A 16,290-nucleotide genomic window follows, 5' to 3' on the forward strand; every position below is an offset into this window, starting at 1 on the left:
TTCTTATACTCATTGATTTATTTTCTGTCTCTTTCTCTCTGTTCTCTTTTCTCTGTCATTTTTGTCTCTCAAACTTCAAATCACTCTCCAGAATTGCTCTCTATCCCTTCTTTCCCCATTCCATCTTGCCTGAGATCCCAGTGAATGAGTTTACAACACCATCTCAGAGAATTTAAATCCCATTGCAGACCACCCTCATGCTTCTCTTTCCTTCAACCCTGACAGCAGTGTTTTTGATTGCTACTGTACCTCCAGACAAAGCACAAGTTGCCTAATGGGAGGAAAAGGGAGACTTAATTAACCTTTGGAAAAGGTGGGCTCATCACAGACGCCGACCAATTAAGCACGGACTTCAAACAGGCCACGCTGGATGAAACCTCAGCAGCTCTAGATGGAGAATAAATTAGCTCATGCAGCCCGTGGATGGACCAGTAATAACATAGGGATGTGCTAGTTCAAGGTAGGCAAGTGTAAAAACTACAATAATTAATGCATGAATTGTAATGAACAAATATTTGATTAAACCAATATAGGAATAAGCAGGAGGAGATTAACACAAATAAAAAAAAAACTTCTGCGATAGAAACAGATCTGGAAAGGGAATAGTTGTAATGTTCAGTCATTAACAAAACCTGACCAACAAATTACTATTAGTTTTATGCAAAAGGGTCAATATATAATTGAGGGAATTTTAAAGTCCATGGGATACATCTTGCATACATTTTCATTAAAAGTAAAAAACAAATGTTTTCATGTTCATTATGATCATGTCTTTACAAATTCCAGAATTATTTATAATAAAAACAATTATTTAATAATAAAAAATGACTGGATATCACTAAAATGTCAACTAAATAATTGTCCAAATTTAATAACAACCACCTTCTAATTAGCTAAACAATAATATTCAAAAATTGCTTTGATTGTGTTCTTTGTAATAAGTTGAGATAATCATGACAGATTTCTCTTTTTTGGCAATATATCAAATTTTAGTTGAAAAATAACTAATTGCATCTGTCTGAGAAATCACTTTCCACTAAGTTCCCCATTACAAAAACACCTCTCAAGGAAGTGTGTTAATTCCAGATCACATGACCTGCTCCACATGATGTCATTTCCTCCTGAAGAAAAGACTGGCAAGACTCCAAGGCTTTCTGAGTTATTTAATATAAAGTAGTGTGTGAGTCAAGTGTGGATTTATGGCATGTCAACAGGTTTACTACAGTATCTTTATAAGTAACTTTCAATTTCAATTTTACTCAATTGTATATATAATATTTAGAAGAATCTTTCTGAAAAAATGTCATGTGGTGTTTGGTTATAGGCGGCCATGTTGATTTTGGGCCTGAAAACAGCAAAAATGTCAACTATGTTACAAAAAGTCCTGCAATTATATATTGAATCCAAAACATTTGCCTCAGTGTGTTATCTCAATAAGTAACAAGACATTTTCAAACTTGTTGGTTAATTGTTTTGATACTTTAATGATTCATCATTAAAACACCTTGACATTTTTTTTTTTTTTGGGGGGGGGATTTTAAGTCTTTATTGCAATTGTTAAAAATATTAATATTATATTAATAATTGCAATTATTAAAAATAGTTACTTATAATAACAACTTTAAACATTTTACTGTTATCAGATCTTTTGAAATCAGAATCTGTATTTCTATCAGACACTACAATGTAATATGAGTTATTTTCTAGCAATAAACCAAAAAATCTGGGTGTCCCATGTATATAGGTGCAAGATCATAGAATTTAACTCAGTGGGTTATGTAAAATAAGCCTGCTGAATATCAATACAGCCCATAAATGGTGTTTACCAGCTGTTGTGATGAACTATTATGAAGTGAAATGAAAATATAAAGGTAGTGCTAGTAGATCCCCAGTGGAGCAGACAGAGCTGTATGCATAATTTCAATCACACAAGTGATGGAGGGCAATAAAGATGAGTAACAATGTATTTAAGAGTTCATTCTGTATTACGCGTGGTACAGATTTAATGTGCTGTCTTAGATTGAACATCTTCTTTCTTTATCCCCTTTCATCTCCAGAGACCTAATTATTACTTATCCTACTGAAAGCACGTACACACACACACACACACACACACACACACACACACACACACACACACACACACACACACACACATACATACACAACGAAGACAAACATCTCCGAGGCTTCCAGCACCCAGACAGATGCTCCCAAAGAGACAGACATATAAGGATCTATCTGATAGTCATTCTGTTGGATGAGTCACAGCAGAGGGGTCCTGGCATGATGTCACTCAGCTAATCCTTTATATCACTCACTCATTATGGTTTAATATTTTAAAAAAAAAAAAACACCAAATAACAAAACAAGTAGCCCAAAGAGACACAAACGACATTTCATGCACTATAGTTGCCTTCCTTGCATCATCAACAAGTTCACCAGAGGCTAACTTCGGCAGATTATTCTGAGGAACTAAAACTAGGACATCAAACTGTTAATTATACACACAGCTATATCATTACCAGCTCAGCGCTGACTACTGGGAGGAAGCAGACAGATTAGACTGATCAGATGGATTAGACATATAAACTAACAGATACAAAGAAAAACATAACAATCTAGAAAAATGGACGTCTGCGTGTTTCTGCACAGAGCAGGACTTCAAGGCTTCTAACTTTATCTGCAGTGCTTTTGCAATAATGACAGAACTATTTCACTGGATTTTGTCACTTTCATCCATTAATATTACTAAATATATACTTGTGTGCTATAAATAGCGCAACCTCTTTCACATCTTCATCCTCGATTGCTGCTCATTTCTAAATATAACACTGTAAACAAAAGGAAAACAGATAAAAATTGACATTAAAAGACATAATTCAAAGCTACAGGAGCAGATCAATGTGGCTCCCAGATATTATTTTTGGAATCCTTCACTTTGTTCTTGGGAGAGTAAGGAGTGTTGCTGTTGAAGCTGCTGAGAATAATAAAATATTGGTGCAAAGCCAGACACAAAAAAAAATCCTCAATGCATCAAAGCTCTTGGGTGACCGAATGAGTAGAGTGCAAGGTTTTAAAATGTAGACTACCATCAGGTTTACCCTCTCTGATGGCTAAAAACTGCCAGAAAAAGAAAAGAAGGCATACATAAGGTTGGTTTTCAAACACTTTAACAAATAGATCCTAAAATTCTTATTTTTTTGGTCAATCAACACATCTTAGCCTTATTCCCTGCAGGGGATTTTTTTTAGTTTTAAAACCCTCCCAAACAATGCAGGGATTGAAAAAAAAAGGCTTTGGCATGCTTCCAGCAGCTGTGAATATCAGGATTTTTCAGCATACAGCAGGGGCTAAAATTTAAATTAAAGCAGGAGGCAAAGCATGCATATGTTTTCTCAACAGATAAAATAAATATTGGTCATATGCATATGAATCAAGCTCATTTCCTCTCATCCCCACCCTATCTCCCTCTCTCAGTAACACACACGCACGCACGCACGCACGCACGCACGCACGCACGCACGCACGCACGCACGCACGCACACACACGCACACACACACACACACAGCGGCAGCATCCTAAGCCAGAGGCACTGGCCAGAAAAGGGATTACGACATTGCTTACTTTGGAGGACCACGGCTGCAAGCAGTTGGCATAGCAACGGACCAGGAAAGCCATTTCCACAGGAGGGAGGGTGCCAGCGAAGGGAAGTTTCCCCCCTTTCGCCAAGAGATGAAGAAAAAAATAAATAAGTAAAAGAGCAGGGCAAGGGCTGACGCCACTCTTTGCTGCAAGAGGAGAACTGTCCAGAAGGTGCTTTTTTAAAAAGGAAATCCTTTGTTGATTTGGTGGTTAAAGGCGAGAAGATTAGCTGGATGACTGTCAGATGTCACTGCAGCAGGAGACTTAAAGGCAACACAGATCCGTTCATATGTCAGGCTTTCTTTCTTCTGCTAAAGCATTCAAAGGAACTGCAACAGAGAAGCTTTAAAAAGAGAAATTCTGCAGAATGTTTAAAACTAAATCCAAAGGAGAAGGAGGTTGCATGGTCAGAGATAGAAGATGAAGCCATCCAACTTAACATGCAAGTTAAGCAGATTTTTCTGTTAAAAGTTCAATGCAGAAACTCATTGAGTCCATTCTGTCTTCTTTGAGATCCACTTCTTTAAAGAAGGCTCCACTCCTCAATACACGGGCCAGTGCTGAATAAAAAGAGGGGCTTGTCTATGCATCTGCAGCCCCCAGGGAAGTAGCCTCTTGTCTGGCTTCAAGTCATCCAAACAACCCCCTCTCTTCTCCCAAAATCCTGGATCATTTGCCTGCAGCTTTCCTCTCCTCCTCATTCACTGTCTGTCAAACTCCTTTCTCTCGTCTCTTTAGAACTCTTTATCTCTCTATAAAGCTCCAGCGGTGCATGTGTGGACCCAGCGGTGCAGCTCCATGGCATCAGGGGTAGGCGGGGGGGGGGACAATGATCCTGCTCCCGTACCATCAGCTTCAAGCTCTCGTCCCCGGTTAGCGCTCACACCTCACGCCGGCACTTCTCCTCCCCCTCCCGCCCTCGGAGAGAAGCTACCGTGGATAGATGCTGCGCTGTGGAGAGCCAGCCGCTAATGGGAAACTGAGGAGAGAAGTGAGAGCGAGGGAGGAAGGAGAAGGGAGGAGAATCCAGCTGAAAAAGAATGACATCACCTGTGCAGCGAGAGAGAGGGAGAGAGAGAGAGAGAAAGATGGGGAAAGAGAGGAGAGAGGATGGGAGGCGGCATGGATGAAGCGAGCAGGAGGAAACTGCATTAGATGGATCGGCTGCTGAGCAGATGTGGATGAGAGAGACGGACAGAGAGGGAGAATAGTAAAGACACAGATAGAGAGGAAAGCAAAGGCAGCATCTTTATTGATCTGCTGGTAACATAAAGCTGAGTGAGGCAACCCCCTCCCCTTTGTGAGCATGCCGCATAAATTACAAAAAAAAAGAGGGGGGAAAGCATAAATCACGGAGCCCCTATCAGATACAAGGACAGACACTGGCGGTATTTTGCCAAATGTGAACCTGCGACACAATAGCACGAGCCGATAATAGGTTCTCCCCCCTCCACAAAGCCCCTGTCTGGAAGATTTGCGACATGGGAGACAGAATTTGACATACAAGAAAGAGCCATTAATCACAGATAAGTCAGTGTAATACAGTACATAGCTGGGTAAAACACTGAGGTAATAAAGGCATTAGGCTGAACTGTCTGCAGCTGTGAAAGACCTAAAGCAGACCTGGTTCTGACAGGACCCGACAAATAATCTTGAGTGCGGTTTACTCCACTTGAAGCATCAGAAAAAGTTGGACCGACAATAAAGTATGCTTTGTCAACTTGCAATCACTGATCTAATCCCAGTAAGCTCTGATTTGGAGACATAAAAGTCAAAAAAAAATGCACACTATCTGGGTGGAAACCAACCTAAAAGTGGTTAAAAAGTGAAAGTTTGATGACTTTTTTCCAACACAAAACAGATCCAAACTACTCACTGAAACAACAGTTATCTGTAACCTTGACGACTAAAACTTTTTGCCAAATCATCCAATCAATACTTAATGGGAATCACAGCCCTTTTAATGAGAGCAAATAAAGCAGAGACTTAGCAGGAACTAATGGCAAAAGCATGACTTGATTCAGTGATCTTTATTTTCCATCTTCAGGCTGTTTTACTTCATTATTAGCAGACACGTCAGGAATACAAATACTCATATTCTCTCAGGGAAAAAAGGGGCATTTATCTCCCAAACTGAACTATAATGTGGAATTTTTAGACACATTTCCAGCTTTCCAGTACAGGTCAAGAATTTCTAATTGTCAACTTTATTGTGCAATTGATCAAACTCAGCCAAAATAATGCTGAAAAAGTCACTTTAGCACAGTGACTTCTATGGAATATTTAATTCCTAACTGATTTAACTCCATGCTCTGCTTCATTTGGCTACCCTAAAGAGCCCTGCATCCTGATTTGCAGAGATTCTAATGATTTAAATCCTCTAAAATAATAGCTTCAGCGTAAACATGCAAATAATTTAAACTCCAATCAAGTCATTTAATTTATTTTGGTGCCTCCATCCACCTTCTTTTTTCTTTTATTCCTCCTGCATTATCCAGCATGTATGCTTAGGGTTACTGATGCTGAGACAAAGATGAGAGAGCGGAGGGAAGAACTGAAAGCAGAGACAATGGAAGCTGTCTGGTTGTTTGAACGGCTGATTCTCCTCTCGCCAGACACTTCAAAGAGGGGAGGATCTTTCTCACCATCTCCCTTTCTGATATCCCTATAGCCCCCCTCACTTTGTGTTTTTCCTCCCTTCTTTTCGAATTTAAAATCCCCACTGTTTGTAGTCGCCGTCTCCCCTTCATTGTGTCTAAAATTAGCTGCTTTTTTTCCTTCCTAAGTGCGCATCCTTCTTCAGTATCCGCCTCATTCTCTCTCCCTGCTCCTATTTTTACACTTTCTGCTTGCTGCTACGAACCAGGATCCCTACCCTCGATTCTCCCTCCTCTGTGAGGCGAAACACACCTCCCGACTAGGAATGACATCATCTTTTTACTCGGCGGCCAATCGGACGCAAGCACATGGAGCCCTGCCTTCAGAAGAGCCGCTATGTACACAAGAGAGATGGGAGGGAAAAAGAGAGGGATAGAAATAGATAAATAGACAGATATATGGTGAGATCGACAAAGAGATAGCGACGCAGAGAGACAGATGGATAGAATTAAGGCGGTAGTGGGCTAAAAACATGAAACAAACACACACACACACACTCTTTAACCCCCACCTTTCCACATGAATGAAATTACCAAACACTGAATGGATTAAAGACTCCAAGTATAATGGAAGGGTCTGCCACTGAGTGTGTACAGTAAGTGTTTCAGAAAGAAAAAGCCGTGCTCGGGACTGTGCTGGCTGCAGTCTTTTCCCTTTCGCATACTAGGATGCGCAGCACTACATCATCTTCTTTCCCTGCCATCCAAACCCTTAGCCCTAATAAACACAGACACACACAGACACAAACACATACAGACACACACACACACACATCTGCAGCGTTTGCAGTGCTTCCCAGAAATTATAACAAAGTTTGGAACTTCTTTAGTTAAGCCCCAGTGGGCCTGTCAGTTCCAGATGATCAGCAGATCTTGACGCTACACATCGTTGTTCAGTTAAATATTCGCAACAAATACAGATACTGATTAATTAATAACCATCTGTTAAGTTATAAACCGAAACTGTCTCAACATTTTGCTCTTTTTTAATCAATAATTGACGGAACACATTAATACTTATTAATATGTTAGCCTAATGCATTCCTAAAGACTTTGAGCATGCAACTATAGAAAAACAAGTCTCTGGTGCACACTGATGGATTTCACATTTCTTGTAGTGGAAGAGAAAAAGCAACAAAAAAAAGAAATACAGAAAACACCACATGCATCACAAACTCCCACTACAGTAAAAGAAAAACAATCACTGAACTGAAATATCCAAAAAGGATGACATGAGAAGCAGATAATAACACTGTCTCTATAATTCTGAGACACTGGCAATAATACCACAGGACAAAAACTGCAAGCTGCACACTAGAAAACTGACATTTCATTTGCTATTTAAATGTAAATATCTAACTGTTAACTGTATGTACCGGTAGCTATATAATTATTATATTATATATAAATCAAACTCCATAGACAAGGCTGTCCTCACTTGCTCTATTCTTTATTGTTATAGAACGAAGTAATGAAAACAATGACTAGAAAAGCTGCCAGAATCAACTAAAAAAAAGCATCCTGTGACACCTGCCCAACTGAAGATGTGGTAATGCAGAAAAAAGAAAATAACTCACAGTGAGCAACAACGTAAGACAAAGAGTCACAGCGACACAAGGGCAAAAGTAAGAAACAGTGGGGTAAATGTCTCACTAATAAGTAATATCACCACAGATCTTCCTAGTGTGGCAGTTTAGAGGCATTTATATGAATTAATTTCCATTTGAGAGGAAAAATAAAGCTAAAAAATTGAAGTTGTACACTCCTTACGAACAGACACCTACATAGACATTTGCAGGAGCGCCTGACAATGTGGTTTCACAACATGAAAGTTCAGAAAAGTCAGTCATCTCGTCTCGTGTGTCTGACCTGACTCTCAGGTCAAACTGAAAAACTAGAGATACACACACTTGTCTGCATAACGTTTCTCACAGGACTGTTTATTGTAACTGTACAGAGCAACATGGGATCCGACTGCAAAACACGGAGCAGGATACACGTCACACAGGAAACACTTCCTGGAACAGTCTGTGTGAGGCTGTGTGTGTTTTGTGTGCATGTGTTGGGTAAAGTCAGGTGAACAAGACAAAAAGACAAGAGGCGAGAACTACAAATGATGACAAAGAATCACGGAAAAAAAGATGAAGAGAAAAAGCACACGGCAAAGAGAGAGAGAGAGACAGTGAGCAAGATAGAAAAAAAACTGCCTTGGGCTTGTGTTTTTGACCATAAAATGGAAACATTTTTGGAAGTTATGACTAACTCTGGCAGGCGCCAAACGGCAGGAAATGTGACCTGTCCAATTACGAGTTGTCAGACAGTTGCATCCGTCGTGCAGTTAGCAAAGACGAGACGTACACATCACATCCTGTGCGTGCGGTTGTGTGTTTTGTGTGTGTTGCTCAGCGAGGCGTGGCATGGCTCAGTGATTACTGAGGGGGTCCTGTCTCTCTTTTGTCATTCAGCCTGATGCCACTGAGACAACTGCCCCCGTGGGAGACCACACACACTAATTTCTGTACCCTCACATGGTTCCACAGAACGGCCAACTGCATTCTTTGTGTCTATTTGTGTGTGTCTTTGTGGGACACTGGCAACTGCTCACAATCAGCTCTGCCGGGCTAATTAAAAAGAGTCAGCTGACAAAAGTTTCTGTAGCTCTGTAACACACACAGCTGTGAGCACACACACACTAACACGAGTTATTAAAGTGTTATATTTCTCTGTTGGCCGTTCAGTAACTTCCATAAACAGCCCAGAGTCTGACACGGCATCTCTTTTACAACACAACTAATGAGAGGAGATATAAACCGGTGCTTCACTCAATTCTTGCAACACTGAGGTGAGATTAAAGTTTGGCAGCTTCCCTACAGACGCGAAACAGCTTGTTTGAATCTTCGGTTTGAGGTGCTACACAAATCTACTAAGGCCAGAACTAAGGATGACTTTCACTATCAAAGAAGCTATGATCATTTTCCTGATAAACTGATGAAAAAATAGCAGACACCTTTTGCTACAGATACCTTCTAGTGTCACATGTCACTCCTTCATTCCATTTCCCACGGTTATCCACAATGCTTTCATCTTTTGTCATTTATTACTGTCTGTCAGACCCTCCTCTTACTTTTTGTTGTCACATCTTTGCTATTTGTATCTGTCTGCCAGACCCCTTGATTCAACCACCTTTTGTTCTTTGTTGTATTATCCTCTGTTACAGATTGGTAACCATACACAAATTAACCACTATGCACCCTTGTATTTACATACGGCTCCTTCCCTACACTCTGATCCCTAAAAAATGTGTACTTTCCTAATGTTCTGAGTCGGCTTACCTTCATAGACTCATGCTCTGTGTTGGTAAGCCCACCATATGCCGGAATACCAATAAACTCCCCACTACAGCAAACTTCGAAGGATTAAGTGTGAAATTTCTTCAATGAAATCAATTAATTGGTTGATACAAGGCCAGAAAATTGCAGAAAATAACATTTTCATATTCAGAAGCTGATATATTCAATACGGAGGTGCCAGTGTTCAAAGCCAAAACTGATCATTTTCATTGTACAGCAGCCAAGTACACCAAGAGCGTTAAGTCTTGTTCACAGACACATACGAAAAAAAAAAACAGGCAGTAAAGCTGCAAGAAGCGTTCACTGGGTTCTTGCATCCTTGCTGGTCAGTGAATCCAAGCATGTCCATCAGGTGGCGCTGCGACAGAGTGTGTATTTCGGCCTATGGATGTGATGAGGGCCGTAATCTGATCGCACATGTAAAGTTTGAGGCAGATTGGAGCATGTACAGGCCAGTTAGAGAGCACTTCCTGTTTCATGGCAAAATTTTCGAAATTCCGCAAGCTGCCATTTCCACGCCCTCAGACTTTTGTGGAGCATTTTGGTAACTTTTGATCACCCATGAATGGTGTACATCCTGGCCAGTATTCAGCTCTGTCGGGGTTACCCTGTTTGAATTCATAGTTTTTGAAAATTTGCAAAAATTGGTCCAAAATCATCCAAAATATGTCACATAATTCAAATTGTCGACTTCCTGTTGTGTTTTGAGTATGGCTGTAATAGACTTTTTTGTGCATCTTGACGTATTACATTTGTGTACCAAATTTCATAGCTGTAGATGACACGTACTGGCTGTAGAAAATGCTTGAAATTTTCCAGGTGGCGCTATTGAGCCATTTTGGCACACACCTATACAATTCCCCTAAAATATCCTATTTTGCACCGGTCCTGATGTTTGTGCAGAGTTTCACACATTTTAGAGTAATTTTAGGCTGTCAAATTTCAGTTTCAAAAATCGGGAAAAGAATCTCTAAATAATAATAAACCCAAGGGTTTCAAGAGGGTCCTACACACCTTTGGTGCTTGGACCCTAATAAACATTCATGCATCCCACACAAAGACACAACTAGGTGAATGCTGTGACCGCTGCCATCTGATCATATATGTTTGTGTACGTGTGCACGCTTGGTATGTGTTTATGTGAGTGTGTGTATCAGTCTGACAGACAGGACAGGAATTCCTGCCATTTAAATCGGCCCTTCCCTTTCCGACTGGTCCCTGCAGAAAGAGGCTGTGAGAGATTCACGTGTGGAAGAAGTTGATGTGCAAAAACATAAAAGAGGCAGTGAAAAGAGGGAAAATCATGCAAAGGTAAACAAAGTAAATACTGTAACCATACTCTTGCAAGCGCTAACACCCATCTTTGTTTCCACCTAGAGCTCTACTGTAAAACGCAATTTTAAAATTTTGTGACGATGACGTGTTTTCTCCACAATTTCCTAAAAAAAAAAAGCGTAATAAGTGATGTACACAGTGGACGAACAGCATCATCATAAATAGCACGAAACAACCCAGAGGGTCAAGACCAGAAAGACAAATTGAAAGCATACGAAAGGAGACAGCAAGTCAGAGACGAGCACGCAAGAGAAAAGAAAAAACAAGTTAAGTGAGAGGAGGAGACTCATGGATGAAAAATTTAAACACGCAGGAGGGAAGGGGAGTGGGCTGAGGAGAAGAAGGAGAAGAGCTGCCAGTGGGAATCTACAAGGTGAATAAGAGGTAAGGAGGAGGAGGAGTAAAGCCTTTGTTTTCTTCAGGATGTTTAATTTCAGTGCACAAAACCTACTTATTTCGATCACGTCACTGAGCTAAAACAGGTCAATTTGGAAGTTACAGGCTAGATTTTCATTGGATTTTGGATGGAAATTGATTAAAAATAACTACTTCTCATCAGAATTTAAAAGAAATTTGGTGTAGTTTGGGCAAAAAAAAAAATATTATCAAAGCACAAATACAGTGAGGATGAAGGTTAGACAGCAGGAAATAGCAGAGAGGAGCTATGATGGGAGGATAAGTGACAGAAGTAAGAAGGAGGAGGAGAGAAGAAGCAGAGAGGAATATAGAGAGGCAGTTCAACAAGGTTGTCATCTTAGTGCTGCTGATGTAATCCCTAAAATTAGCAGCAACAACAGCCGCAGACAGTGCCCCACTGGTACACTGTGCTGCCCATCGTACTGTACTCTACATGCACTCATGCACATGCGCGCTGACAGGATGTCTGCAGCCTTCAAAAGCCCATCTTAAGGCCAAATTTAAATGAAGAAAATAAACTAAGCTTGCAAAGAACCTATTATTAAACTGAAATGCTCGTGCACTCAAAAAAATAACTCAAATTTAATGGTTTTCAAGAGACGAACAGCATAAAAGACACATTCTGCATAGAAAAGCATATACACTGAATTAAATATTGAAAATTATTCTAGAAAGGACACATGCAATTCGAACAAACCACCTTTTGTATGTCTGTCTTGCTACAAACCTGTGCATGTACCTTGTGCATGGACAACGAGTGCAGCGGCAGAGCTGAAGCAGTGCTCGGCGACTGAGGTCTGCGGTTTTGTCGGACGTTTGAAGGCATCAGTCCAAGACTGAGTTGAGTATTTTGAGCCTGAGTCACAATTCGAGGAAGTAAACAAGTCATTGATTGGCACATGATCGCTGTACTCGACCCTGCCAGCTGTTGGGGTGAAAAATACGTTGGTCTGTTTTGCTTAGTTTCGGTGCTTGTTGACAGCTATATGAGAAATGGCTTCTCTCAATTTTTTCCACCCTCCTTTGCAGTAGACACACGTAGATGATGTGTGATTTAATAGAGTTAAAATAACCTAAAAGCATGGTATTTTGGGTGTAATCCACTGGTTCTTTAGAAAGCCTAGGTTTGCCATCTTGAAGACTTTTTACAAGCAGACATTCCATTGTTTTATGTACAAATGGGAACCAGTTCAGCGTAGTTTAATGACGCATGAAGCAAACAAACAGCAATACATCCCAATAAAAATGAAAAAGCTATGGAAAGAGGTCAATAAAACAGTCAGTTTTTTGTATATATGTCACTACAGACCTGGGTGGGGCTATAGAGAGCTTTGTTTATTTATTTTTTGTTTGTTTGGGTTTTTTTTTTTTTTTAAACAGATGGGTCAATGTATAATTGCGGGAGTTTTTGTAACATAGTTGACAGGTATCATAGTTGACATTTTTGCTGTTTTCATGCCTAAAATCAACATGGTTGCCTATAACCAAACACCACATGCCATTTTTAGAGAAACATTTGCCTAAATATTATATATACAATTGAGAAAAATTGAAATTGAAAGTGATATCCAGTCATTTTTTTTAATTAATAACCCTTAAATTTGTAAAGACATGATCACAATGAACGTAAAAAAAAAATTAGTTATTTTTACTTTTAATAAAAATGTATGCACGATACATCCCATGGATTTCAAAAGTCCTTCAATTTTATATTGACCCATATATTAATTAGTCGGGTAAATCGGCATAATAAATAATGTTCTGGAATCTAAACCAAGATATTTAAATTGGTAAATTAGTTAAATTAGGCAAATCTATATCATAAAAACATATCATAGTGTCGTAACTATAATATTTAATCTCATGAGATAATTTTAGATAATCAATAATAATAAACCTCAATATTTAAACTTAGTAGGTAAATTTGCAACATCAATCTTATTTTTCTTTTGGAAAACACATCAGTGTTCAATCAAATAAAATGAAACCTGACATTTTGTTTACAACAGAAAAGAGGTAACTCAATGAACTCTCAACAACGTGGTATTTGCACTGGTCAAGTGCTTCTTGCAACTATTAATCCCAGATAGACTCTTTTGTCCTTTACGTCATCCTCCAACCTCCCTTCTTCACTCTCCCGTCTTAACCCTTCTTGACCATGCCTTTCTCTCACCCCGTCCTCCCATTAAATCCCCATGTGACCTTCCCACAACCTTCACCTTTCCGCCTCATCCCTCCATCTCCACAACTTATCACTCCACCTTCTGCTAGACGCCCACTTGCTCTTTTCATTACCTGTCAACCCCATCATCTTCTATTCCTCTTTTCACCTTCCTCTCTCCTTCCTCAGCTCCTATTTCTTGTTTTGACCAACTATTCCTACTCACATCTACTGTAACCATTTTTTGATCCTTGATTCTTTATCATTTCTTCATTCCTTTCCTAGCAACTCTTTCTTCGAGACACTTATTTCTTTTTATTTCTCTGCCTCTTTTACTATGATCTTTCAACTGTCAACTGCTCTTTCCATTCTCTCATTTCCCATTTCTTCCTTCCTTATATTCTTCTCCTCTCCCTCTGCTTGCCTTTCCTCTGATTCTTTACAAAGGTTATTGCTGTGACATCTCTGCTCCACAAGACATTGGAGAGTGAAAGAAAAGCAGGAAAAAGAGGAGATGACATTTGACAGAGGTCATAAATCTATAAAAAAAAACCCGAAAAAAAGACACTTGTGTTGTCGGAAATGTTTCCTCTCATTGGCTGCTGAGTGACCTGAAAGTCAAGAGGTATTTTTTTCCCTTTTTCTTTACAGTAAGATTGGTTTTAAGGTTTTTAATGGTGAGAGAATGCATTTCCATCCACTACTGTGATGCAAATATGAGCTGTTGCTGGTACTACAAGATAAACACTTGATGGGTGTGGGTACAATGAATGCATAGTTGTTGTTATTAGACCACTTCCTAGTCCACTTGGAGGACTCTGTTCCATACATGCACAGCTGATCAGCATCTACATAATCCACACATGCACACTAGTGGAAATTTGGCATTTGTGTTGAGCTACAGTCTCTTCATTGGTCAACAGAGATCTGATGACCATTTGTAATCTCTCCCAGAGAAACAGCGTCAAATGTATTCACTAAATCTGTTTCCACTGAACATTATAGCATCTTGCTTCTACTCATACACAAGTCTTTCCATCTTGGCCAAACGTACTTTTCTCAAGCGTTTTAATAGACAAACTGAAAATTACAACACAGGAAGGGAACCACAGAACCAACTGACAAATATATGCAAACAAGGACAAAAAAAATCTGTTACTTCTCACCTTCTCTGTGCTGTTTTTCTTCATGTCAATTATAGTCATCCACTTTAAGAACTATACACCCCTGTTGTTGTAATTACTTGGCAGTTCAACGAAGCTGTTTTCACACATGCACTGCAGCCCTAAACCTCAAGGAGCTGGAAAACTGTGAAAACTGTGAAAACACAAACCCTACACTAGTAGCTACCTCGTACAAAGTTCGTATAATGATCGACTGAGCTAATGTGTGAATGGAACAGGTAATTATCAGGAGAATTCAAGCCAACAACTTTCTACGACTGCTGCAAAACCGAAAGAATACATAGAGGCTGAAAGAGAGTGAAGAAGAAGTGTTCATTTAGACGATGACACCAACAAGACGGACTGGATAGACAACACGATTCAGAAAATTCAAGGAACAGCAAGAGACTGAGTTGTTGATAATAAAATAACGAACAAATTTTGCATCATGTCCTGCCTGCTGCACTCCAGTTGAACCATCAAGTTTTGCCAACAGTGAGAATGTGTCTGAAAAAGACAACTTCCTGTTTGTTTTACATGTGTGATTGCTTGGACACTTGATACAATTAAAATACAAAAATTTTAACACAATTAACCCATCTGCAATGCAGAATGACTCAAAATCCCTGAAGATAAATTTCTATAATTAATATTTTTGTGGTGTCTTGACCTTAAATTTGTATTTTATAAAACAGTTTTAGGTCCTAACCTTAATATTTAAATTGGTCAGGTAAATTTGTATTCTATATAATGTTTTACGTCAGTCAGGTAAATGTATACGATTTAATTTGTATGGTGTTATTCTCATTGCTTAATTTAGTCATATTCTCTTCTTTCTTGAGTCTGTTTGGTCATGCAAAATAAAACGCAATTAATATAGAATCAAAATGAATGATATTTAATCGTGATTATTCAAAGTAATCCACAGCAACCCTGTGATTAATCTGATTTAAATTTTTAATCGTTTGGCAGCACTAAATTAAATCTATTAAATATTCACCAAATTTACTTGACATAATTTGCATCAGTAAAGCTAAAAACAATCGCCGTCTTGCCCAAATCTCAAATAACACAATAAAGGTTAAAAAATAAAACTAAATGAAGCAGCTATCTTTATAGATCTACTACATTTGGAGTGAAAACATACACATTTTTGATGTCATGTCTTCTTCATTCTTTTCTCCCCCCTTTTTCCCTGGTTCTCCGTCTCTCCCTGGGGCCCTGCTTAGTCTAGCAGTGGAAGTACTGGCTGGAGGCCCCTGGGGCTTCGCTGGCCCCACCTGCATTCTGATAGAATGAGACCAGATGAGCTCAGGAAAGGACTGGTTGTATTAAAGCAGCAAGGGGCTTTAAACATAAGCAGCCCAGAATGCTTTGCACAAGTACAGGCAAAATGAACAGCAACACGGGCATACATGAGTCTGCCACACTTTTATACACACTGCCGAGAAGCACTTAAAAAAAAACACACAACTAAAAACCTAGGCACACCCAAACACTAAGAAATAGCCACATGCTTAGCACATGTGCTGCTTTACCGACACAGATTTCCAAAACTGCG

At 39.4% G+C, this 16,290-nt stretch overlaps 1 protein-coding gene across 7 annotated transcripts in view; it reads right to left on the reverse strand.

Moving 5' to 3' along the window:
• rapgef6 (Rap guanine nucleotide exchange factor (GEF) 6) overlaps positions 1-16,290 on the reverse strand; it is a 167,235-nt gene that overhangs the window by 75,028 nt on the left and 75,917 nt on the right. Inside the window, exon 1 of one of the 7 annotated variants that reach the window (XM_055017169.1) lies at positions 3,629-4,683. The exons of the other annotated variants lie outside the window; for them this stretch is intronic. Within the exon in view, the coding sequence (XP_054873144.1) occupies positions 3,629-3,682 (54 nt within the window). The 5' untranslated portion in view covers positions 3,683-4,683. Of the gene's footprint in view, positions 1-3,628; positions 4,684-16,290 lie in introns of those variants that run through there. 7 annotated transcript variants of the gene reach the window in all.

This window comes from Amphiprion ocellaris, chromosome 14 (assembly GCF_022539595.1).
Source record: "Amphiprion ocellaris isolate individual 3 ecotype Okinawa chromosome 14, ASM2253959v1, whole genome shotgun sequence".
Lineage (NCBI taxonomy): Eukaryota > Metazoa > Chordata > Actinopteri > Pomacentridae > Amphiprion > Amphiprion ocellaris.